Consider the following 26,242-nt stretch of genomic DNA (forward strand, 5'->3'; position numbering starts at 1 on the left):
AATAAATTCCCTTTATTACCACCCTGGCCCCAAGGGATTGCTCTGGTGGGGGGAAAAGTCTTGGCTGGGAGGTATGTCCCACAAGAGATGGGGGAGCACAGCAGCCCTGTGGAAGCTGGGACAGATGGGAACCTCCATCTGTGGATCAACACCAGGCTGGGTCTGACGGGGACACTTGATGGGGACAGTGAGAAGGCACCAGTGTGTTGCAGGGAAGGTCTGGCAGCAGCGTCCCTTGCAGCATGTTTTGTGAAGGTGTATAAGACACAGAACAGTGCCCATCCACAGTCTGGGACAGAGGCATGAATATGGATGATTTGCAGGGAAAAGGGAACAAGAAGGCACAGCCATGAGCGTTGCACAGCACATCTGTAGGAGCCACGTGCTTATCTGTGCTTCAAGTACAATGTGATTCGCAGTGAGCTGGAGCAGGGAGAGTGGCACCTCTCTGGAGCAGGGAGAGTGGCACCTCTCTGGAGCAAGGGCACAGCTGTGCCCCTCAGGGTAGCGGAACAGGGAAACTGCCCAGGGACAGGCAGCAAGGGCACAGCTGTGCCCCTCAGGGCAGGGGAACAGGAAACTGCCCAGGGACAGGCACACTGCTCAGCTGCATGCAGGGACAGGCTCACTTGGCTGAGCCTTTTCTGGGTGCTGCACCCAGCTGTGAGCTGCTGGGTTTGCTCCCAGCCCTGGCAGGGCAGGATCTGGCCCTGTATGGATGGGGAATGGTTCTGATCCTGGTGGTGCAGTCCAGGCCAGTGCCACTGGTGCTGGTCCCAGTGTAGTGTCCTGGCCAGACTCTGGTGATGCTGCCACTTGCTGTGCAGTGTAGTGCACCAGTCCCTTCTTGGCCCTGGCCCCAGAGGAGTAAAAAGCCGCAGGTCAGCACAGGGCAGCACCAGGCCCACAGTGGTGACGCTGCCAGCCCCTGTGCAATGCCAAGTCCAGCCTCAGGCAGATGTGCTAGCTCTGGCCTTGGTCCCAACAGTGCAGTCACCCGGCCCTGTGCAGACTGTGCCAGCGCTGGCCCCAGTCCCAGGGCAGCGCAGTGCCCAGGGCCATGCTGGCGATGCCAGCGCTGATGCCACCAGCGCAGAGACGGGCACCGGTCCCCGTCCCGGCAGGGCCCGCGATCGCGCTGGCACTGCCGATGCCGGTCCCGGTCCCGGTCCCAGGGCGGGGCAGCGCCGTGCCGTTCCTGTTCCCGGTCCCGAGCCGAGCGCCACGCCAGTGCGGCTCCCAGCCCGCGGAGCCGCGGCGCGCTGCGGTGCCCAGCCGCGTGTGCCGCCAGCCGGTGCCCGGCGCCGGCTGACGGTGGAGGCGGGCCCGGGGCGGGCCCGGCCGGGCGGGGACGGCCCGCGGGTGATGTCAGGCTGATGCTGTCGGTGCGGCGCGCGGTGCATTGTGGGCGAATCCCGCCGCCCGCCGCGGCTCCGAGGGGGAGGATGCGCTCGGGGCCGGCCCGTCCCACAGCCGCAGCCGCAGCGCGCCGGGCCGGCGGCACCGCGCCCGACGAGCCGCACTGAAGGGCGTGGGGCATGCGCTGCCTGCGCCGGCCGCAGCGGGAGGCGCCGGCGGCGGCGGGGCCAGGTGAGCCGGGCCGGGCCGGGCCGCGCCGCGGCGGGCACGGGTGGGGAAGGGAGGGACGGAGGGACCGTCCCGCTGGCGGCCTGCGGGATGCGGGACCGGGCACCGCACCGGGCCGGGCCGGGCCGTGCCGAGGCTGCGCGCGGGGCACTGCGGGAGATGTAGTTTGCCGCCCCACCCGGCGCCTCCAGCCGAAGGGAGAGAGTCCCGCGCGCGGGACTCGGGTTCCCAGCGTGCCCGCGGGGGTGGGCGGGCCAGCGGCGGAGTGACGGCCCGGTGCCGCCAATGAGAAGGTGGGCCGGGTGGGGCGAACCAACTGCCGAGAGGGGCGGCGGGGAGTGGGGGGGGCGGCGTGCCGGCAGCTGCAGTGCAGGGGCGGACGCGGCCACCTCCTCGGCGGGGGGAGGCGGGACGGCCCGAGGTGAGGGCAGGGCAGGGCGGGGGCCCGGGCGCGGCCGCCCCTCAGCGCCGCTCCCGCCCGGGCCGGGGGTCGCGGCGGTGCCCGGGGCTGCCGCCGCGGGAGGGGCGGGCAGTGGCCTCGCTGCGCTGTGCACGGGCCGGGGCGGGGGCGCCCCGAGCCCCGAGATGCTCCGCCGGAGGGAGCGGGGCCCCGCCGGGTGGTACCGGGGGCCGGCGCCGCCGGTCCCGGTGTCGGGCGGGGGCCGAGGTGCGAAGGCAGCCAGGGCCTTGTGGCGGGCCGGGCTCTGGGGAAACGCGCGGAGGGTGGCGGCCGCCTCGGGAGGTCAGGTGCCGCCCGGGGCTGGGCACGGCATCCTGCCCGGGGCCGCCGGGTGCCGGTCCAGCCGCACGGGAAGCGCCAGCCCGCTCCGTGCAGGGCTCTGGGGAGGGAGCGCTTGTGTCGCGTTACGTTGGGATAACTCCGTGGTGTTCGGGTTTCCAGGCAGGAGGCTGAGAGTTTCTCCTTTTTGGCGGGGTGGAAATGGTGCTCCTGTGTGCGTGGCCGCGTCTCCCGAAGGTTTGGGGCTCAGAGTCTCCTGCTATGGTGTCGGTATTGCTCGTGGCGCCCAAGCTGGCATTGCTGGATGTGTCCATAGCCATTGTGCTTTCCCTGCATTCCGCGAGAGGAGGTATCCGGTAACCTGGGTCTGACCCACTGAGGACTCTCGAGATGAACGCCGTGACCTTGACGTGCATCTAGGATTTAACAGGGAACCAGAATGCTGCACGAAGCACTGAAGTCACACTGTCGCTCTGACAGCTCAAATTCAAGACCCGCTGTGTGTTTTGAGGGGTGGGGACTTCAATACCTGTTGGTATCATGTTTCTGAGCAGTTCAAAGCAAACCTGTTTTGGATTTTCTTAGGCTTGCAAGATGGTTTGATTGATAGAAGGAAAGGTTTCCTAATTCTACCGTTTCACATGGATTTCTTGTAGTCTCACTGAAAATGTTGCCTATTAGCAATAAACTTCCCAGTGAGTCACAACAGAGATTTTCAGCCTGGGGACTTCCTACGAGTGGAATTTTTGTAGGTGCTGTGCCTGTAGAGGTGCTCTGACTGAAGAGCATCAGTTCTGTTTCACGAGTGTCAGTGTGTCACCACATTTCAGTGTGCTGCCTTCCTTGGAGAGGATAAAGAGGGGCAGAATATGATGTGTTAATGTTATGGCTTTCTTCCTTTGCGTGCCAGTGATCATCCCGCTCACAAGGAGCATCCTCCTGGTGGTATAGGTGGAAACAGAAACTTTTGAGATGTGATGCTCATGAATGGTGTGTGTGGTATTCACTGCTGTTACTGCTGTGTGCCTTTGCATGCTTTGTGATAATCTCATTCCTTCAGGGGCAGGCTGTGTCCCTCTTCTCTGGTGAAATAAAACACTGGGATCTCTTGTAGGACACTTTTATCACACCTTAGGGACACTTGCCTAAGCTTTTTTTTTTTTTTTTTTGGAGTAGTCCTCAAGGGAGAAGTCAGATCCCTATCAATGCTCTTGGTCCTCCAGAAAGGAGTGTCTCTAGTGCTAGGAAATCTATTCCATCAGCCCCCAGCCTTGGTGCTAATCAAGTGGTGCTCACGGCCCAGTGTTTGGGGCCCAAACATCTTCTTCCCTCTCCATCCCCAGTGTTTGTTGGTGAAGGCAACAGGCAGCCTGCAGCTCTCCTCCAGTGGAAGCAGTTGGCTCTTGTTTTCCAAAGCAGGAATGATCAGAAGATCCAGGAAGAGCCAAATCCATCCTTCTTCTCTCTCTTCAGTGTGGGAATCCCTTTATGCTGTTTCTTGCTCTCTCTTATGGAGAGATTGACTCATCACTTTATGGTTTATCAGGTAGCACACTCCTCTTACACGGGTCTTGCTGTGGGCTCATCTCTTCAATTTTGTCCTTTCAGTTTTTTTATCTTGTCTGTGTGTGTATCAATGTGCAGGGTCTACAGAAAACACTTCAGGAGCGGTTCCTCATCCTGAGAAGATCCTAGGTTAGGTTTGTTTGCCAAAGCTCCCTAGTGACCTTCCAGTAACATTGTTTCACTTGGAGAACAGAGCAGAGGACTGAAAATAGGTCCTTACGGAGGGACAGGTGTTTATAAAGTCTTCAAGGGCTTTGTAAACTTCCTTCATTTTTAAGGATGTGTGGGCTCTGTTGGTATCTTCCACTTGGAGTATTGCAAGGCACGGCTGAATATTTGCTGGAGCAATTGTGGAAGCATCTGCTAAAAAACTGTTTTAGTTCTGCCAGTTTACTGAGCAAGATACAGAGTGGACACAACCAGTGCTTCCCTCCCCTTCTTCCATTAAAGGTAACAAAAAAAAATGGGTATTCCTTTGAAACATCATGAAATCCCCTTAAATGTCATTGTGGGACACAGTCCCTTTGGAATAAATGTTAAGATTGCTTTGAGAGGGAAGAATAAGAAGGCCAGCTATGAGACCTCCCTCCATAGTCCAGAGGAAGAGTGGGAGAATCTGCTGGGTATTTGTTGAAACTTCAGGAATGAGAGGTGAGGGAGATGGTGTGGCTTTTACATGGTGCATCTGAAAACCGAGACTCCCTGGCATGTGAGAGTTTGCCCAGCTATGAACGGGACAGTGGCAATCCTTGTCGGTCAGGCCAATCCATGGTCTTCTCCACAACAGTGCCCAGTGCCTGTGGATCACACTGCTGAGAGCCACAGCAGTTATCCCCAAAAATATAGAGAATAATCTAGCAATGGCAATGTGCCTTGGACGTTAATGCATCAAATGGTTTTTCACATGAACTTTTCTGGTTTTTCGAGACTGGTGGATACATCAATATATTAAGACTCAATGGGGTAAATATAAAACTGCCACAGTAGGTTTTTTTCATGGGATTCACAATCCCTTGGTCCCTTTTGGTCTTACCCAGTCCCACACTGTTTTCTGTTGGGCCTTCTCCTCTACTCAAGAGCTGCACACATGGGAAAGGATCTTTTTTTTGTAGTTGAGAAGGAAGATGTTGACAGTGTGACGGACTGTAGAGCTAATCAAACAAGATGTGTTTGGAAACCCCTTCCTTTTGGTGTCAAGCTGTGTCATCTTTAATTTGGTGAGCAGTATGAAAGGAACAAACTGGATCCTGGGCTGGCTCCAGCCGGATAGGTGTAATGGAGCGCAGAGAATGCCTGTGGGCACAGGTTTCCTCTTAGGAGAAATGAGGCACCCCAGCCTTCAGAAAGAGATCTGGAGTCAGCTGTGGCAGATGGAAGTGGATTCCTCTCTCTCTGTGCAGCAGGAGATGTTGTCAGGCCCACTGTCAGCCCAGGAGCTGCCTGGGTACGAAGCTTTGGTGGTCTCCCAGTCAGACAGGAAAAGACAAAGGGAGGCATTGATGTCTGGGGAAAAGGTTTTGATTACAGGATCATATCCTCAGCTGCTCAGGCCAGACCCCTGGATTGCTCCAGTCCTTTCTCTACCAGTGACCCAGGAAAGGCTAAGAAGATGGGCACACTGTGCTTGCCCTGGTCACACCCCTTATCACCTGGGGGGTGCAGGATACAGCTTTTCAGCCTTTTTATTTGTTGGCCTAAGTAATTTTCCATGTTCACAAGGTGTGACCTGTGTGCTAAGAGCACTCTGTTGTGAAACCTAGCTCTGCATTCCTATGTGTTTTCCTCTCTTTTAGCCAGTTATTAGTTTTAGAGAAACTTTAGTTTTATCCTGGAACATCCTAACTTCCAAGGCCTTTGGCTGATACCACACATGTGCTTGTTGAGTCTTCCTAAAAGCACCTCGCCTATCCTAATAGATCTATAAATCAGGGCTTCTCCCTTCTGCCTGCCACTTAGTTTCATTTTTAATCTTCAGTTTTCTAAACATGTCTGTTGTGGAAGACTGATTCTCCAGATCCTCTGCAGAGCTCTTCAAAACAAGCAGCAGCCAGAAATCCTAGGTATCTTCTTTCTGATCTTTCCTTCAGTCTTTCTATTTCCTATCTGTCCATCATTTAGCAGACTGGCTGGGTGGCCTCTCATCACATATGGGTAGAAAATATGTAGATTTTATCCAGAAGAATTTACTTAATCTCTTCTACATCATCAGGAAAAAACATCATCACTTTGAATAATTTGTACTGTTTTCTTTTTTTGCACTCATCTTCTATTCTAAAAACCTTCTGTTGGCCCAATAAGTTGGAATTAAAACAAAGTAGAAGTTGCACTGACCAAAGATTTTCTTTCTTTTTCCTTTTTTTTTCCTTTTTTTTTTTTTAAGGTGATACATTTCTCTTCAACAAAGTGGAATTATTTGTCAGTTATATTTAAAATTTCATCTTGGTAATATATCCTCATCTGCATGAGGAAACTGAAGTTCCCCATTGCCTCCTGTTTCCTAAAGGCACAGGCCATCTGTTCTCACGTGCCAAATCACTGTTGCTGCTTTATTCTGGTCTGATGGGGTAGCTTTACTATTACATTTTTCCCATTTAGCCTTGATACAAAATTATTTCTTTATCTCCTGCGAGTCTGTCTGTTTATTTTGTAGTGTGTAGTACTCTTTCTCCCCTGGAGTGACCTGGGCTTTTTCTGTGTAACTTTTCATGTGTGTGCGTGTGAATGTGCCTGGGTAGCTCCATGTTCACCCTCGAATCCATTCATCCTTGTTCCCTACCATACCTCTGAAACCTGTTGCATCTCTTTGGTTTTTTGGGTTCCATTTAAATATCTTATAATCCTGAAACTACTCTTTGTGTGTGTGTGTGTGTGATGTTTCTTCTAAAATTCGGCCCATTTTTTCCCTGAACATGTAGTTCTTCACGAGAATCTGCCTCCCAGCACCTGCTGTGCCACTCCTACCCCAGACTGATCTATAGCTTCTTGACATGCAGCTTAAGTTCTTGGTACCTGTTCTGCTCACTGAGACAAGGGTATGGTGTAGCTGCCCAATACTTTCACCTTCATAGAGGCATCAGCACAGTGCTTCTCTTGATTGGACACTCTAATAAATTGTCTGGCTTGTTTCCCTCATTTCATGAAAGTTGCTTGTTTGCTTCCTGTAGCACTTCAGCTAGAGAATAGAAGTCACCTTTGTGGTGACATTGTATTAGGAAACTTAGACTTTGCGGTCTAGTTATGTCTTGAATTATTCAAACAGAATCTAGCTGCATTAGACTTCTAAAATTTACTAGTTTAGGAGTTGTGCAAGTAATTTTTTCAAAACTAACTGATTTATTTAAATTTTGTTATCTTTGGGGAAAAAAATAAAAAAGGTCAGCCTCAGGCAGAGTTACTCCAGTAACTCCAGAGTTGCTGTTTTTAAGCAGAAGGGACTGAATCTTGTCATCTCACAGAAGGCCAAGAGCTTCCTGCTGTGGAGACAAACACAGAGCACAGCTTGACTGAAGCTGAAATGGATCTGAGGTCTGCTCCTCTGTTGTGCTGCCGCTTGCGTTTGACTGACCCTACAGTGAACCAATTCGGGAAGCTCTAAGCCAAGGAAATGCTCTTATTTATTAGGAAGAGGAATAATTTTTCTGCTAGTACAGGTCACTGAACCCATGGTGGCCCACTGGCCCATGGTGGAATCCTACATGCATGAGTTCTGAGCTGGAAGGAGAGAGGATAACTGTTTCTCTTCATTTCAGGCAGATTTTTAGATTCGCCAATTAGGAACCTGAAGCTGTGGATCCAGCACTGGGGTCTGTAGGATTTATGGGGTAGTGTAGGTAATATGGTGTAACAGCGCTCCCATTAATTCTCACCTTTCATTCATTAGCATCTAAGTACCCAAAATGTGATTTTGGGGTGGGTTTTGGGTTTGGGGTTTTTTTTTTGTGTTTTTGCTTTTAGTAAAATTGATAGTAGCTAAAGCATGCCTTCTTAGAGGTGCCCAACCTTGGTCTGAAGAAGAGAATCCACCCTCTTTTTTGTTCCAGATCCTGTCCTTAAAGAAAACACCCATGAAAAACTAATTTGCCGTGGTCAGGTTTCTTCTTCTAGCAGAAGGTGAGCTAGAATGTCAGAGCCCTTCAGTTTCTTAAATTTTCATAATGGAGAAGTACTTCTCCACTACATTCCCTTGCTTTTGGGGGTTTCTTTGGGCTAAGTTCCATGCATTTTAGAGAGTTTAGTTTTCAGGTGGAAAGCACTTAAGACACCTTCCAGCGTTTTTTTCTGATTCAGGATTTTTAGCAGCCATGAGGCACGGATTACTGGACTCTACCAGTCTCTGCTGTCTCTCACCAATAGGCAAGGACAGAATTGCCTCCCTATTTTTTTTTTTTTTTTTTTTTTGTTGTTGTTGTGCTTCTCTCTGTAGCAGTGCTCTGCTCTGTGTTCATGACCTCCATGGCTTATTCATAGATGCCTAAGCGTGAGTTTGGTTGTATTAAGAAGCATTTTGTTGAAGATGCACTTTTTTTCTTTCTGCTCTTCCCCATTTCTGTGAAGAAATAAGGAGTGGTTTCTTCTCAAGCAGAGACAAGGCTTATGGGGCTTTGTCCAGTGAGCCCACAGGACAAAAAAGAAAATGTAAAAGGTGGAAATGCAAAGGGCAGGTAGTCAAGTAGTTTGTCACTCTTGTGACAGTTATCTGGGGGAAATGACAGGAGCTATTTGGTTTCCAGGGCTCAGAGCTATCTGGTTGCATAGGTCCTGCAGCTTCTTTTCAAGTCTGGTGGCAGCTCAGAAGCTGGTATTTCTGGTGTGTTTGTTGCTTCTTTTGCAAAACGCATTTTCTTTAACCTTGCTGTCTGTGTTTCTGATTGGGATGAGATTATATACATTTTTTCCCCTTCCAAACATCCCAGGCTGGACTTGAACCAGTAATTGTTCTGTCTGTGGAGTATTTATTATTAGAAGCATTCACCAGGAGCCAGCTTACTCTGGCAAGCTGAGCACAGAATGCACAATTACTCATTTCAGGTTGAGATAGGTTTGAAGAATTGCTATGAGCATTGACCAAGTCACGTACAAAATTTACTTTTCCAATACTTTACTACAGCTATGAATAGAAAATCATTTTTACATTAAAAGATGGCATAAGGTTTATGATGCTTTTTTATAGAAACAAGTTCTGACCATATTAGTTCTGTAATAGGAAATTCTCAGAATCCAGTTACTTGGCATATCACTGGAAAATTAAGGATCAAAGTATAAATGTTGTTTGTGTCAATGAATCAGTCCAGAAGAAGAGATTTTAAAGTTTTGTTGGGGATTTTACTGGTGTGTTTTTGATTGTTTGTATTGGGGGTTTTGTTGGTTTTTAGGGTTTTTTCCCTGACTCAACAATATGGTGTAAAATCTGATAGCAGAAGGAGAAGGCATAGAGCTCAGTCATAGAGCTGCCTAACTCCACAGAGAGGAAAACTCCTGGATGGGAAGCAATTGTTTGCATGTTCTGGGAGAGTGCAGGCAGGTACTGACAGTTGTGAACTAGATGGCATTCTCAGCACATGGGGAAATGGTTTTTATAGAATCAGCCCTGACCAGCTTGTAGAGCTCTCCATAATCTTGGCAACCCTTGTTCCTTGGAAACTGACTCACACAAAGCAGTGCAGAAAAGAATTAAACAGACCACGCTTGCACATACAAGAATTTTTGTATCTTTAACTAGGATGTTCTTGCATAGACTAAATACCACCCCTGGAAGCAGTGCACAGACTGTGAGGGTGCAGTATCCCAGGGATTCCTTTGTTGGAGACTCTTCCTCAGAGGCACCAGCTTGAGCTGTTACATTATTCCTGCACCAACTCTTTTCAAAGGAAAATGACATCTGTATGGACTCTCGGTGTGCTTTTGGGTTGGGTCATGCAGCAAGAGTCTTATGGAAAGAATGGGGGTTTTCCATATCAGCAGGGAAGAGTGTATAGTGGAGAGGAAATATGCAATTTGCTAGAGTCAGTAAAGTTACCTGCAGAAATTGCTGTGATGCGTTCCCAGCCCACACGAGAGGCACTGTGGGAATCTGTAGGAATTACCCAGCCCAGTGCTGCTGTAAAGGCTGTGGCCAGGCAGCCTCTGGGACAAGGTGCTGTTGTGGCAATGACCAGAGTCAAAGGCCAAATTTGACAGACTCCAGGACTATGTATAAGAAGGACTGCTCAACAGAAGAAGAGAGACGGTGGGAAAAGTGGGAAGCAACCCAAAATGGTGATGGAGAGGGACAATTGAGGTAAAACTGATTCTGCCAAAGAAATATTTAATCATTCTGGCTGGATGGTTTCATGAAAAAGCCCCAGGGGGAGCAGAGGCAATAGCTAACAAAGTACAAAAGGTATGGATGGCTCCAGAGAATCACAAACTCTCTTTGGAAGGCGTTTAGCTAACAGGAACTTAAATTCCAGTGGTGTCCAGCTTACTGGATGTGTGTGAACACTTGATGCAGTATCTTTTCTGTATGCACAGAGTAAAAAGAGCAAAGTCTGCTCAGTGGTATCACTCCCCCTGAAGTGCAGGTACATTATATACAGCCTGGAAGTGAAGTGTTAATTGAGGCATTCTTTAGGAAATCCAAATTGGAACCTGTGCATTGAAGGTCCATGTACTGTTTTATTGTGTTCTTAGTTTGCTGTTAAAGATTTAGGTAAGGAAAACTGAATATGCCATTCTCACATCAAACAAGTAGTGATGATCAACCAGTTGATAAATAACTGGCTTCTGAGAATCCTTCATGATTTTGTGTGGGGAATCATTCAAGTATTTGTGCATGGGAATCTATAACCTTGGACTCTATGCTGTGGTAATCTTGTTAGTTTCAATTCTGCTAAGTTTGTTATTTGTAATAATGTTGTAGAAGGACAGTGGTTCAACACCTCAAAATTGTTTTCTTTTTCCTTTTACTACATTAGCAGGTGAGATGAATTAAGATCAAGGAAGAACTCTTGAGGAACACGCCTGGTGCAGGTGTGCGGCTGCAGTGGGAGCTGCAGGTTGTGCTCTGGATGGCAGGAAATGGCCCCCAGCCAAGGGGCCATGAACTGGTGCCACCCCTTTGCCAAAAAAAGGGCATGGGGACATGTAGGGCTGGCTGGCTGGTTCATCCAGAGACTGTGGAGCCCACATAAAACAGGAGAAAACCCCAGACCAAATATCCCCATTTACCAAGAGGCACGTGCAAGGGGCACTAAGAGCACGAGAGGAACACAGCCTGTAAGGGCGCAAAAGTCCAGTGGTGCCAGTGTGACTCCCAGAGTGGTTCCTGAATGCTCAAGCTGGAAAGTTTCCTTAGCCAGCTGTCGGCAAACTAAAAGGGATGAGACAGAAGATCAGAGAACGAAACTGTAGATTTGCAGGCAGCAGAGGAAAGATGAACCTGCTTCCCTGAGCATGCTCCAACTAGGGAGAAGAGTTCCTTACAAAAATGGGGAAATGGGCTGTAGAAGGATGAGTTAAGTGACTAACAGTTGGCGTGATTTGTCATGTTTTTGTCAGTCCCAGGAAACCTCTTCTGTGTAATAACAAATAGAATATCTGTTGTGATCAGCATTGGGCTTGAAGACTGAAAAAATTTTGTCCCATTTAGTCTGATATGACATCAGTGCAGCAAGTGGCAGTTGCCCCACTTATGCTAATTTTTATTATGAAAGTGCTTGGTAACATGAAGTCTACATGGCAAATCTATAAATACATGAATTTTCCTAGCAAAATACTCTGTCTTCCAGAATTTGAATCAAATTTTAAAATCTCTCATCAGGAACTTACTGTTATAGTCCTAACCTCTAAAGGACTTTTTGACAAGTTTATTTAATACTTGATGGTTATGGTGACTGCATCTATCATAAAAATTTTTGAGTGGGTAAGATGAACGCAGCTTTCTCTGGAATGGAGGTTTAAAATGTTTGATCTTAGGCTGTGGGCCCTTTAATAACCTGATACAATAGGTTATAAGAAGACCATTGAGCAACAGATGTTATCAGTTTGCTGTGTGCCTGAGTGGTTTTTTCAAGATAAAATCCTGCTCTTCAAAAAAAAGGACTCGGGGAAGGTCCTGTTGACCAGTCTGAAAATTGTCTTGGGATGGCCACATTTGATGGAAGATGAATAAAAGGCTCTGCACAAAAGCAGAGAGAAGGAAGAGGATGTGCCTAATGAGACATTCTGAATTACCTGAGGATCTGGTCACACTCTGATCCAGGATCAGATGATGACAACATACCCTTGTGTGTCCGGTGTAGGTTGAGTCTGATATCATAAGTACAGCCTCTGCTTAGTTCTTGCTTTTATTCAGATATATTTGTTTTGGCTGCCAGCAGACTACTCAAGCTTTTCAGTAGTGATTTATATTGATTTTGCAGGTACAGATACTTAAGCTGCAGTTAAATGTTCATTGTAAGCAAACCATAATGCTTGCTTGTTAAATTAGTGGAGGTTGAGCTGGTTATGATATCAGAGGGATTTCCTGGAGTTGGATTTAATATTCTGCTTGTTTCAAATTTGGAGCAACTCTATCAAGGAGATTGGTGGAAGATAATAATAGACTTTCCTTTCAAATTGTCCTGCTCCCCATTGTTTTGCTTTGACTGCTGAGATGTATTTGGGGAGGATTAGGATCACATAAACCCCTGGCAGTGTAGGCGTGCTTATCTGGTGTGTGTTTCTAATGATTTGTTGTCATAATTACCTGTGCTGATTCTCCCTGCAGATAGGTGGGTTTGGCACAGAAATGACTGGTGTGTCTGACTGCTCTGTAACGTGTGTGAATGCAGTCTCTGGCAGTGTGGTGGTGTTTGTTTGGGGGTTTTGTTTGATTTCCTCTAGTCCTATGCTGTTACTTTCACTGTGCAGGCAGTGATAATTCAGTTAGCTGTGCAACTGGGTAGCCATAATAATGCTGTCAAGGTGCATCTGTTACTGTGTTTAATATGTATGTTCTGCTCAGTGCAGCCTCGTGTTAGCAGAGAATCTGGACCTTGATTGATTGCAATCTGTCTTGATTGCAGCTTTTTTTGTTTGTTTTTCCCAGTTACTCCCTAATGGTCATAAACCACTCAAAGATGAAAAACAGTCCCAGAATCTTGCAACATCACCTTTAGATGTTTTGATTTTTACAGAAGTGAAATGCTGTGAACAGCAAGTCCAGAATTTCTAAGGCTGGTGCCCTTCCCTGCCTATGAGGAGAATATGTCACAGAGGAGGCTTTAGGCTGCAGCTGATAGGAGTTGAGCCTGCTCTCTAAGTGGGGTTTGCTGCAGCAGGGGCAGGCAGTGAAGGGAGATGTCTTCAAGGAGTAATTCAGAACCTTATGAGCTCCTGCTGTCAGACCTACCCTAACAGTGTATGGCTTGTTTTTCATTGCTGTTTCAAGTTCAGCAGGGAGTATGGTGTATTCCGGGGCTGAGGGGCTGTTAGTCCAGTGCACTGTATTTTTTTAAATCAGCTTATTTTCCTGTACTGTTATACACATTCCTACCCTGATAACCGAATGCTAGTGCATGGTACAAAGATGTAAGGGCTTTTTGTTTGTTTCAAACAGTGATTTAATTTTTATGGTTGGTATTGTGTGCTGGATGGAGATGATGTTGGAAAACAGTGAGGGACGCTGAGTCCATGCAGCTACTGGTGCCATTAACTGAGCCCTCGTGCTGCTGAGCAGTGGGACTTGGAAACCCCACTGTTTTTTGTTTCCTTCTAAGCATTCTCAGCCCTACTTGTTATAGTCTCATGTTATTCCCCAGCCCATCTGTTTCATTCATGTTCATATTGGGAACATCTAAATTATGCTTAAATTTTATTTGCAACTATTTTTTGGTTGTTCCTCTCATGCAGGTATTGGACAGGGAGATTGACCTGATTTCTAGACTGCAGTTGATTTGGCTACTTCTTTTGGTTTTGCAGTTATCCAACTTTGTCTCACACAAAAAAGGCTGGAGTTTACATCAACGTTCCATAACACCTCTGGGATCCACTCTTAGGGTGGATCATGCTCCTGAGCTGGTTCATGGTGGGGAATTTGATCAAGTAAAAAGGGTCATGGGTTACAGCAGTCTAAAGTGTTCTAATTTATAGACTTCCAGAAGTAAGGATGTGTCCTTATGAAATGAAGTGGGATATTGCAATTCCTCCACAGTGAGATTAAGACCCTTAGGTGGTGAGAGACAGAATTCCATAACTTTGTTCTGCTGTTTAATAACCACCTTGTGTCTGATGAGTTTTGAGCTTGGTGTGAGTGGGTTGTATTTTGAGCACTCCAACTGTGGTACACTGGGACTGAAGCAAGCCAACATAGCAAAGATCTCATATATTCATTAGGAATTCCTACAGGGTGTGCTTGGTATTTATAAGTTTAGGAATGCTATAATCCTGTAAAATTAGGAAATATTTTTATTCCAATAAAGCTGTTTAAAAATTTGCTTGTATGAAAGAGAACCTTGTAAAAGTGGTTGGGCTGTGTATATGAGACTTTTTCCCATTGATTCTTTATTTTTTGTTCTTTGGCCACCTTGAAGAGCTAAAGAAGATGTATATATTATATATACACTCCTTCTGCTGAAAGTACCTCACCAAAACACAAGTCAAGCCGTACTGAGTCATACCACAGATCCATCTAGGCCAGTATCCTGACCTGAGTTGGCTAGGAATGGGTATCTAGGATAGAGAATAAAAGCTGGAAAGGCATATAAAACGACTCTTTAGACTGTTCTCTGCCACTTTAGATAAACTGGTGAACATGGGTTTTTTTGCATTTCTTTTATTATAAATGCCATGACTAAATTTATAAAGCTATAAAGTTTGTGTGTTTGTAAAGTTTATATAGTTGGCTGAAGGAGATATCAGTGTGGAAGAGCTGATTTCACACTTCTCCATGCTGAGGTTGGCCAAGAGATGGAGTTTGGTCCTACTGGTGTCACTGTTTATTTCTCAGCTGCTTTCCTTGGTGCTTCACTTGCTATTTCTAGGAAGGCAGTTTTAGAGTATCTTAGGCTTGCTCAACTCCCTTGCATGATTTCATGGGACAGGGGTACAAGAATTTCTTGACATCTTGTCCATTTCCTACAGGAAAAGACAAACTGAAAGTTCTTGTTTTCACAGTCACTGTACTTTAGCTTAGGGCTCTTTATATTCAATAGTTGTACATTTCAAAGGTAAGGAGAGTGGTGCAGCGTCGGGGTTTAAGATGCTTGGGTAACATTTAACATGCAGAAATGATGCTCTCTGCTGTGTACTGGGAAGGAGAGGTACTTCCTTACCACTCTCCCACTGACCATCTCTTGCCTCTTCCCTTTTGTGCTGCACAAAAGTACCTTCATTGCTTCTTCTGCCCCTTGTGACCCTCCTGGGTTTTTAGGTTGATGTGTTGTGTCTTGCTATGGATGTTGGTAGTGCTTGGCCCATAGGCCTGAGCATGTATCTGCAGTATTTGTTCTACCTCAGGAATAAGGTTTAGATTTGTGCTGCTACTGTGGTCTAAAACAGCTTGGAATTCATTTCAGATTATAATTAAATTGGCATTTGCTTTGGCTGAATTACTCTGGTGATACCAGAGCGTATCTGTAAACTTAGTTCTGTAATTCCATATTGCCAAATGGCTGCTATTCATGGTATTGCCCAGGAGGATTTTATTCTATTTCAAAGCCAGATTCCTTTAAATAACAGACATGATATCTTTGTACACATGTATTAAAATTGTGATAAAGGAAAGTGGAATAGTGCACCAGGGAAAGCGATTGTACCTTGCCTGGCTTTGAGTGCTCATGGACTTTCATGCTCAGTCTCTCCTCTAAAATTATTCCTTGGGATTACTTTCAACCACAGTCACCAGACTGAAATCTTACTATGCAGGTGCATCACTAAAGTGATGTGAGACCTTCGAGAGTAGGGAGAGGATACTTATTTCTGTGTCTTATTATTGTTTGTAATGTTGAAAGTTTGGGGCAATCTATAATCAACTAACTTGTCCTTAAATACCAGAAGAAAAGCCAACATTAAGGGAGATTTTTGCAGGGGTTCTCTGTCCTGTGGCTCCTGAGGAGATGTGCAGGGAGGTTGCGTGCTCAGTGCTCACTGGTAGTTTAGGGATGGCTGGTTCAGGTGTTCTGGTGAGCATAAAGGAACTTGGGAATGGCATTCCACTTGCTCATTAGGAGAAGAAGCACAAATGTTGTGCTGCCAAACACAGCAGGTACTTTTTCTTTCCAATTTCTTACTTCTGTACCCAATGATTGAAAGCACAACTACCCCATACAGATGCAGGACTCTTTCAGTGAGAATTTGGAACATTTTGCAGCACCTTTCTTCTGAATCTCTTTAATACCCAGTTTTTTCTTATTTCTCTTCTATTATTTTGATTGTCCTTTAGCAGATGTTGGATTGAACATTTCTCAGCAGCCCTCTTGCTGAGTTAGTCTGCTGCTCTTTTTTTCATGTAGTTATCTTCTATATCTGGAATGAAATTTTCTTTTGTGAAGAGTTTTATAAGATCTCTTTGAGATCTTTTGTTCATGTTTTTTTGATCATCCTTTGTCTTGCACTTTTGACATACTTCTGTCTGCTGCTTCCTTGTGCACACTACGTGCTGGCCCCTTCACAGCCTTCCCTCTCAGTCCTTTTATTGCTAGGGAATGAGTTATTTTTTCTGCTTGAGTTCACAATTAACTGGTAACTTTTTTTGCCTTTTTTTGAACCTGAAGAAATACGATGGTTGAGTGACCAGCTCTAGTATTTTTTTTTAATTTGGTATTTATGTTATTAATCTAAGTTTGCAACCAAAGTGCTACAGTAGCACTCATTTTTAGAAAGGAAGATATTCATATTTTTAGGGAATGACAATAGAATTGCCAAGATCCATGCTTAGTAAAAGATACAGCCTACTTCTAAAGCCAGTAACATATCTGAGCAAGATCTTTTATTAGGCCTGTTTCATTCATTTTCTTCTAGGAAAGTGGAGTTAATGTGTTTCTGAAAGTAATTTTTGCTGAAGATTTATAACAAAAGACCCTTAAAATTAATATCAACATAGGCTATCTGGAGCTCTATATAAAGGCGGGAAAAAGGGGCAAGATGAACACCACAGGCACAAGTTATCTCTCTGTATTTTAATTTGATCATCTTTAGCACTGTGTGTAGGGTATGAGGAGGACTAACTTGTGCCTGGCTGAAGCCTTTTCTAACGTTCCCCATCTGCTCTGCTTGGCTGTTCATTACAGTGATGTGTCTGTAACCCTGGCCCTGTACAGTCCTTCTCCCCTGTTCAGACTTTTTAGGCTTATTGAATGCAATACCTGGCAAACCTTTCTGATTTGTGTTGGATGTCATCCAGTGCAAGCCATAAAAGCTGCTGAGGTAGCAGCTGCTCTGCTAAAGCAAGACTTCTTTGCCTGGTAACAATAAGAGCCCTTGTAACATTCTGGTGTTGGATTCTCATTGCACTGTCAAGCCCAAGAGCCCTGGACTCCTGCACGGTGTAGCTGGTGGTTGTCACCCTTTGGTTTGTGCTGCTGACTTGGAGCAGGGTTGTGTCTGTCAGGTTATGCGTGGAGTGAGCTCAGGTGTTTGCAGGGTGAGTTTACCTTCTTTCCTAAGAGGCTGTTCCGATTGAGTCATAAGCAAGACCTGTGGAAATGCAGCATGTACTTGTACCGCGACCTGTGATAATTTTGTCATTCATTCCCCCTGTCCCTTTTTTTTTTTCCCCAGATAAATGGCTCATATAAACTGGGAGCTACTGAAATACTCTCTGGCTGGCAAATGCAGTGCCTAGCAGCAGTCATCAAGGACGAACCAAACATGAGTGGTGGAGGGGAACAGGTCGACATTCTCCCGACCAACTACGTGGTCAAAGATCGCTGGAAAGTGGTGAGTAGCTCTGGCTTTAATGGCCCAAACAAACCTCCTCCTTCTCCTCCTGAAGTGGTACAGCAACTTCCCTCCTTAATCCTGGCCTCTGGCAAGGAACAGTGGAGTGGTAGGGTTTGACATGTCAGCAAGATACTGCAAGAAAAAGGGTTTTAGAGTGGTATTTTCAGAACGCTAAATCTGCCAAGGATTTTTATGTAGGATTGAGCTGTTGCAGCAGATTGAACAGTGTTTTAGTAGGAAACTTAGATTTCAAATTATTGTGGCAAAGAATACTACAGACATGACTATAAATAAGTTGCGTTACAATAAAATAATGTAAAACCAAATGTTTTGGGTTGGAATGTCAGCTACTTCAAGAGTCAGAAAGTCCATGATTAACTAGCTGGTCATTTTAGCTCGTTATTAGCTGGTGTAAATTTATTGGGATACTTCTTAAAATTGTCATCATATGGTAAGAGTTTTAGTTCTTCTTATCCATTGTGCAAGCTGGACAGTCTTTGCTTTTAAAATGCTGAAAAAAACATTTCAATCCCATGTATGCCATTGTCTCAATTTTTAACTGGGATTACCAGCACTCTCTGAATTGTTACACTCCCAGCAGAAGCCTCACTAGTTTGAACTACAAGTGATTTGCAGTAATAGCACTGAGTTGTTCTTTATGCTGACTGGCTGTGGTACAGTGGCCCTGTGAGTTTTGCAGTGGAGTGTGGACAGCAGAGGACTAAAGAAGCTTGGGACTCTGAATTCACTTCAGTTCCAGGCTGTGGATAGGTTATTTTTCAATAGCCCACTTCAAACAAAATATTATCCTTTCATTAGACCCAGCCCTGTTCTTGTTGCTCCCCATTGCCTCTCTTTCACTTTGTTCCAGCATTCTCCTCAGACTTCACTTTTCTGTCAGGCCAATTGCTGAGCAGCCTATTTATATTTAAGCAATTCAAACTGTTCTTCATTCTCCTGGATTCTTGAGAGCAGATGGAGAAGCTCAGTTTTCTCTGTGATTAGACACCAAAATGGAGACAACCCCTTTGCCCCTCCCAAAGCTTTCTGTCATAGCTGAAGGAAAGCTTTGCTGTGCTCCTGCAGCTCTGGACTGGAGCACATGTACTTGTTTTGGAGGGATGATCCATGGACAGGTTAACTGATGTATGGGACTTGAAACATGCCCTGTGCTTACCAGTGTCTCAGAAAATAATGATTGCAGCTTTTATCTGTCTCTCCCTGCACAAATAGAAATTTCCCCAGAGCCTGAATTTGGTCAGATTGGTGCATGTTCTTTGCCAAGCTGAATTTCAGCACTCTCCTGATGCCTTTGCTTCAGGTGCTCGATTGCTAATACTCATTCCTCCTTAACATGAGGAGGAACTCGTTTACATTGAGGGTGGCAGAGGATTGGAACAGGTTGCCTAGGGAGACTGTGGAGTCTGCATCTCTGGAGACATTCCAAACCCACCTGGATGGGTTCTTGTGTCACCAGCTCTAGGTGACCCTGTCGAGGCAGAGGGCTTGGATTGGGTTATCTGCAGAGGTCTCTTCCAATCCAAACAGTTCTGTGATTCTGGGATTCTCTGTTCTCCTTTACCTTGGCTAACTTTAGCTTGTACCATTCCGTATTCATCAATCCTGGAGTTTCTCCTTCATAGAGAGGAGTGCTAAAACTTCTGTAAATGATGGGAGTATTTTTGTAACAAAGTCTAAACAAAGTAACTTTGTTCTTGGCAACAGCAGAACTCTTACAAGCATCAAAAACTCCAAATAAATTCTAAAATAAGCTCGGTGATGCTTACAGGGAACATTTCAAACCAATTTTTAAGTTGGTAGAGGCACTAAGGGTGGGATTCAGTGCTTCTTTGTTGCATGAATCTGTGACTGGCGCCCACTAGAAGCTCTACCCACTAACTCTGCCTTAGAAAAGATAGAAATGTGCAGCTGTATTGCCAACAACAACTACCTCTAATTAGAGGAATAACCTTTTATGTTTCATAATGTCTCACAGTAGCCTTAAATACTGCAGTGAGGTCATTGCCCCACTTGAAGGCTCTGAGAAATGACATGACTTGCTAAAGGCTGTAAATAGCAATGAGAAATCCTTTTCCCCAGCTCTGAGTAGAGCTGGGAATTTGACCATGTGCTAGCTGATTTGTACATTGTGAACCTTCATTGAACAGTCATTCTCCCCACCCCAAAAAAAAACAACTGTGAAGTGCAGACCCTTTCCTTTTAGGCAGGCCTTCTGTGCCCTATCTCTTTCTTTAAGCTGGTGTGGGACCAGTCAGAACCATGAGCTGGGGGAAGCTTGTCATAATCTGGAAAATCTCTGAAAATACTTCTGGTGGCCCAAGGAAATGGAGAGCTGAGTATCAAGTGACCAAGGAAAAAGGGACTGTACTTTAAAGTGAGCATACAGCTGTAGTATCAGGAGGATCATTTTTTTCCTTTTGTCACAGATCTTTCTGAATCTAGCCCAGAATGTGCCAGCTCTATGGCCCAATCTTTGCTGTGGGTGATGGATCCTGCTCAAGCAGGTGTGTGGCATATTTATGTGGTGCTGGGGTGCAACTGCCAGAAGGTCTTTTGTGTAATTTGTCCTCCCAGTGTCTCCGACTGTCTCTGGCTGGGCATCTGCTTGAACCTTGTAGCTCTTAGTGCTGGCATACTTCCATTATTGAGCCAATTTCTAATTTTAGATTGGTGTAATGTATTCCTTGAATTCCTTTCCTTCTTTTCTCCTTTCTGCTGGCTGACAAAGCTTTGACAAATGAAGATGCTCGTTCTCTGCAGTTAGCCTGTTGGTCGTTCATTTTCCTGTCACTTGAAGTCAGTAAAGTTTGGCTGTCTGACAGCAGTAACATTTTTGTTCTTATTTATGAAAAAAGACATGGACAGGGTGTGCTTATGGTTTTTATCAAAACTTGGAGATTTAGAAGTATTCTTTTTAGTCACCATTCTTTACTTGCAGATACTTTTGATGCTTTGACTAGATGAAATTTACGCAGTACTGGAACCACATGACTTTTGCTGAGCCCCCAGAGGGTCTTGATCCACGTGTGCTCTGAATGATGTGAACAGTTTTGTTCAGGGGAGGGAACAAAGTGAAATGTAACTTGTACTTGCTTTGAACTAGGTATGGATGTTAAAGCTGAATTTTGATGTATCTCTTTATTTCACATAAATGCCTTTTACTGGGGATTCACAACTGACACTTATTAGCAAGACAGAGTTGGCAGCTCCTGCACTGAGCTTTGAACACAAGTGATGACTCCTGTACATGTGTATGTTCTTTTCCTAGGTGCAATCCATGTTTTGTTTTCTTTCAGGTTTCTGAGCTTCTTGATCTGAAGCTCTCCAGTTTATTTTGGAAACCTGGCTGGAAACCCCACAAAACTTTAGTGGATTCTGTACCTTGTCTTGTTTAGAAAGGCAATTTATTATTCCAAGAGGGAACCTGGGACAAGGAAAGTTCTTTGTCAGACTTAGGGCCTGTTTTGGTCTCACCCTGAATTGCTTTAAGTGGGCTTTGACAGGTCTTCAGATGATTTAGAATGTGGCTGGCTGAGTTCTTGATTGGCTTCTCAGTTCATACCTGTTTTACATGAGTTCATTTCCCTTGAGATCAGATCCAGTCCTCTTAAGCAAGTGGAGTAGACTCTGAAGAGTTTGGTGAACAAGAGTCAATTCTTCCTCAGCTGTTATGTCAGATGAGGCCTACTGGCCTTTTCTGGATCAAGTAGCCCATTGAATTGGGCTGCAGGAGTTGCAGGCTTGGCTGTACAAGTGCTCCTAGAAGACAACCACAGTGGTCACTGTTTGATCTTGTCAAATCTTTGAAGCCTGTGGATGACAGCCTTGACCCTGGCTGAGTTCACTAAAGGTTGCTGGCTTTCCATTTGGTCCTTTGCCCTGCATGTAGAGTGCACATTTCTTTACATTGCCACCAATCCTGACACCAAACCATTCCTGCCTTGGTCCTGGAATGTTACCCTGGCAAGGTCTAGTCTTTATATAATATCCTTGGAAGGCAGACTTTGTTCAGAGCAGTGGTGTCATATATGCTTCTGGAATAAAATATTAAATTTGTATTCAAGCTTATTTTTGGCTGGGGTTGTGTGTTGCCTTGGTATTTTGACGTGTGTCTGAAAGTACTGATTTTTGCTTAGTGAGAAGGCTGCGTGTTGTTGTTGTTTTGGGTTTTTTTTTTAGTAGGCTTTGGAAGATTGTGCTACAAGAGTCTTTTTCAGGATAAATCAAAAATATTTCAGAATATTTAAAGGAGACTTCAAAGGGAGCCGTCTATGTCCTGTGTAACTCCTGATTGTCTGTGTCCAAGTCCGAATACCTACCTGTTTGATCAGATGAGCTATTCACTTGATTCCACAGCCTGGATTAGACACCTGGACACCCAGCTCACCCAGGAGCAGTTAGGTGCAATGAATCCTGCTGGTGTTAGCAGCCTGTATCCCAGTCATAACAGTAAGTAGCAGGACCAGAAGAGAATATCCCCAAGGCAGTGAGGCTTAACATGGGTGATGACTCATGATTACCACTTAGGTGATTCTAGTTAGATGTTTCATTCCCTTCCTTGACTTTGTGTTTGCAGTTTCATTACTAGTTTGGGGTTTTTTGAGTGGTATCTGCCCATCTCTCCTTTGTGTGCAACAGAAGGCTATCCCAAGTTCACCTAAGAAAGTGAACTCCTGTGGAGCACCCAGACAATGAGGCAGTGGATTTGACAAAAGCTTCTGACCTCAGCCAAGACCTTGACTTACAACAGCTTGCTCTGGAACAAAGCAAAGGAAATGGCTGCTGATGCCCTCTCAATGTTGCTTAAAAATCAAGAAGTATGGCAGTGCTAGTGGTGATGTTGAATAGATGGTACCATCTGGTGTGCTGGGAAAAGTATGCCAGAGAATAATTTCCATAAGACTGGAAGGATGCAAGGAATCAAGGGCAGCTTTGACAGCCTTCCATTGGCTGGAATGAGTGTATAAAATCAGTTTTCTGATTCAGCAAAGCTTTGGTCTTGATCTCATGTGATCTCCCATTTGTTTCTCTGTAGACCTTTATGGTCTGTCCTCCAGTTTGGCTGTTTTGCCAGGTGTGCAGTCTCAATGTTGTCCCTGCAGTTCCCAGTTTACCTTTTTGCCTTCTGTAGCTTTTACTGTCCCTTTCCCTTTCTCATTAATATATCAGACAACAGAAGATCTTGTGTACTAAATCTTGAGGTATTAGCTGACGTGTTGTTGCTATGCTGAATGTAGCACTGTTTCGAAAGAAAGATTTTTAATAGCCGGCTCACTTAGTGTGAATTTCCAAGTGGAAGTAGGGCTGCACTGTAATAATTTATGAATAGTCTGTGGCGACCTAGTTATTGGCTGTTTACTGCATGAATATGCCTGTTTAGCCCCTTGGAAGGTCATGAGGAAAAATGACAAGAAATTGCTCTGGACAGCAGCTTTCAAAGGGTTATCAAGTAATAGCTTCAGACACAAGCCTGGCTGTCAAGCTGTTAATATGGAAAACACTTCCTTCTTCATGTGGAACTGTTTTTCTTGACCTGGGAGCCAGAAAAGTAAATTATTTTGGTCAACTTTAGGAGGAAAAAAAACCCTTTCCTTGGTAGGCAGGGCCCTTTGTTCAACAAACTGGACAGATGCACAGGACAGGCCTTTGGTGGTACAGAAGACACTAAAATGTCATCTAAACCTCATTAAACATTGTGTAAGATCCGTCTTTGACTACCTGCCTGACTGAAACTTCTTTTCCTCTCTTAAGTGTTACTGCTGCTGTTGGAAAGAAGTGGCACTCAGGACTTGCAGAGCAGTTGTTGACAGAGGGAACACAAAATGCTGAAGGGAAGGGCTGCAGCTTGGCTCAATGAGAAAGTGCTAAACAGATCAAGGGAGCCCTGATCTATCTCTGCTGTAAACCTGAATTTCCTTCTGGGCAGCACAGTAGGTTTTAAATATATCTAAGAGAAACAAATATAAAATTATTTTCCTGGCATAGACATTGACTCCTGCAACACATGAGGAGTCTTTAGTATACATGATTATATATAACTATGTGCACATATGCTGTCAAGTCTCAGCAGAAGGAGGATCAAGGAATCACCTTCCAGGAAAGGCAGAGGATCCTGACTTGCTCTCTGAATGGGAGGCTACTCTAGAACAGGCAGACAATCTATCTCTAGAAGGTACATATCAAATATGCTGGAACTTAGACATCTTTAGCTTTGAGTTTATGTTGACTGAAGTGATGGATTGCTGTTGTGGAACATCTTTAATTTTGCTCAGAGACACAAAAAGCATAATTTGGTTGGGTTTCAAACTAAAGAGAAAAAGAGACTGCGAAAGAATGGAGTTGTACTGGTGGCTTGTACACAACTGTTCTGAGGTAATGCTGTTAGCAGCTCTTTGAAATGTGACACTGAAGTAACTTCACTACCAGAGCAGGTAAAGCATCTTGTAAAAGATTCCAGTGGATGTTTTGTTCTGTTTTAAAAATCCTTTGAATGAGATGTAAACTTCATTCAACTTATTTCTTGAAAGATTAGCTCCAACTACCATAGTTATGTTTTACTGCAGAGATGTATTTGTTGGGGGGGAATGGCAGTTTGCATCTGTCATGGTCTGGACAGCGGTTCTGCTATCTCCTTGAAGGGTCTTTCCTTGAATTCTGGCAAGAACATCATAGAGGCAATAGGCATTACCATTTGCTTTTAAAAGTATCACCTGTCATTGCTTGCTAGGCTTGTTCTTTTTTGCTAGAGCAAAGTATTTATACATAGCACTGTCAAGTGGGTAGCTGGACTTTTGCCAAGCTGTGCAGTGAAGGGATTCAGGCACAGCACAGATTGGGAGCTGAGCTTGTTCTCCCTACGCAGTCAAGGAACTGGCTTCGTGAGAGGCAGCTTGCTGATCCCTCTGGTGTACATTGTACCAACCCCTTTGTACTTTTGCAGCTGAAGAAGATTGGTGGAGGTGGCTTTGGGGAGATCTATGAGGCAATGGATTTGCTGACCCGTGAGAATGTGGCCTTGAAGGTGGAATCAGCTCAGCAGCCCAAGCAAGTTCTCAAGATGGAAGTGGCAGTCCTGAAGAAGCTGCAAGGTAAGGCAAAAAGCCCTTTGGAAGTACTACAAGTCACTGTGCATGTTAACTATTAGAATCCAAAGTTGCAAATGGTTTTTATAGTTTTCTCTCCGACTTCCATTTATATGTGATGTCATGTCCAGCTCAGAAAGTTTTACATTCTGTAGCTCAACTGAGATCCAACAACAGGGACTATTTTGTCTGCCGAGATACAAGGACAATGAGGACCAATAGACTGAACTATTGGTCCACGGTCTGTGCAATCTAGTGATACTGATTAGAAAATAAGGAATAGAGGGAGCAGCATCTGACTGAAAAAATGAGGTTGCCTCCCAGAGGACATGGAGCACTGAAGCATGACAGAGTCTCCAAGTAAAATGGTTGACTAATAAAGAAATGGAAAAAGTGGACAACAGGAGGTATAGGGAAACTGACTATTAGCTAATTTTTCATGTACCTCCCTGTCCTGAAGGCAAAGCATGAAGTGATGTGCCTGTTCTTAATGAGGGTGGAAAGGAGCTGTCTTGATGCAGTTGTTCCTGGCTGAAGGAAGGGGGTTTCTACAAAAAAGATTGCTATGGAGGGATGTAAACAAGGAATTTCTAAATCTGCCTTTGAGGAACTGAGAACTGCTGTTGGCTGAAGGGCATCATGCATGGATTTCCTTTTCAAGGCAAAGCCAGCTATTGCCAGGTACAGTTTATGTGTTATAGTATAATATACATTTTTAGGGATGTTCCTTTCTGCAGGATTCCCATTTGGGCTGAGGAAACACCTGCTGAAGCAGTGAATAGGATCCTTATCAGCATGGCTCATGCTTCAGAGATAATGTTGTGGCCCTATGATTCTGTACCTTTGCCTTTGTACAAAATCTCCAGAGATTGAATTGAATTCTAGGGTGAGACTGTTGCAGGCCTTGTGAAATGAGTTACTCAATGTTTGTGACAGATTGCCTCTAGGTAAAAGCCAGGGAATTATTTTTGAAGGTCAAATAGTTTCCCACATTTTAGCTCTCCCAAGAGGAGGACTCATAAGGCCTCTTTTGAATACTCTGGATTGTAAAAGATGAAGCTGAGCTGTGTAAAGGAGAAACCAGCTCAGGTCATTATGAGGACTTGTTGATCTGTGAAAGGCCTGGATACACAAGCTCCCAGAAAACAGCAGAGTGGGTGTCTGAAGTCTGAACACACTGCCATGAGGGCAAGTAAGGCTGTGATTGAGATTTTTTTTTGTTTGGTTGTACACTTCAAACTGCTCTGAATTGAGGGTAGGACTGTGTGGAACAATGGATTTTAGAGTACCACGAGACAATGCTGTCATGCTGGCCAGTGCCACCCCAGGACTAGCATCAGAAAATGTG

The 26,242-nt window shown here is 45.2% G+C and overlaps 1 protein-coding gene across 4 annotated transcripts in view; it reads left to right on the plus strand.

Moving 5' to 3' along the window:
* The first annotated feature begins 1,394 nt into the window (after positions 1–1,394).
* TTBK1 (tau tubulin kinase 1) overlaps positions 1,395–26,242 on the plus strand; it is a 105,687-nt gene continuing 80,839 nt past the window's right edge. The window contains exons 1-4 of one of the 4 annotated variants that reach the window (XM_038131482.1): positions 1,993–2,008; positions 2,489–2,563; positions 17,630–17,788; positions 24,753–24,900. In XM_038131482.1, coding sequence (XP_037987410.1) covers positions 2,528–2,563; positions 17,630–17,788; positions 24,753–24,900 — 343 coding nt within the window. In that variant the 5' untranslated portion in view covers positions 1,993–2,008; positions 2,489–2,527. Of the gene's footprint in view, positions 1,591–1,925; positions 2,009–2,154; positions 2,564–17,629; positions 17,789–24,752; positions 24,901–26,242 lie in introns of those variants that run through there. The other 3 variants (XM_038131483.1, XM_038131484.1, XM_038131480.1) reach the window with 3 other exon arrangements.

The sequence above is a fragment of the Motacilla alba genome, chromosome 3, assembly GCF_015832195.1.
Source record: "Motacilla alba alba isolate MOTALB_02 chromosome 3, Motacilla_alba_V1.0_pri, whole genome shotgun sequence".
In the NCBI taxonomy this organism is placed as follows: Eukaryota; Metazoa; Chordata; class Aves; order Passeriformes; family Motacillidae; genus Motacilla; species Motacilla alba.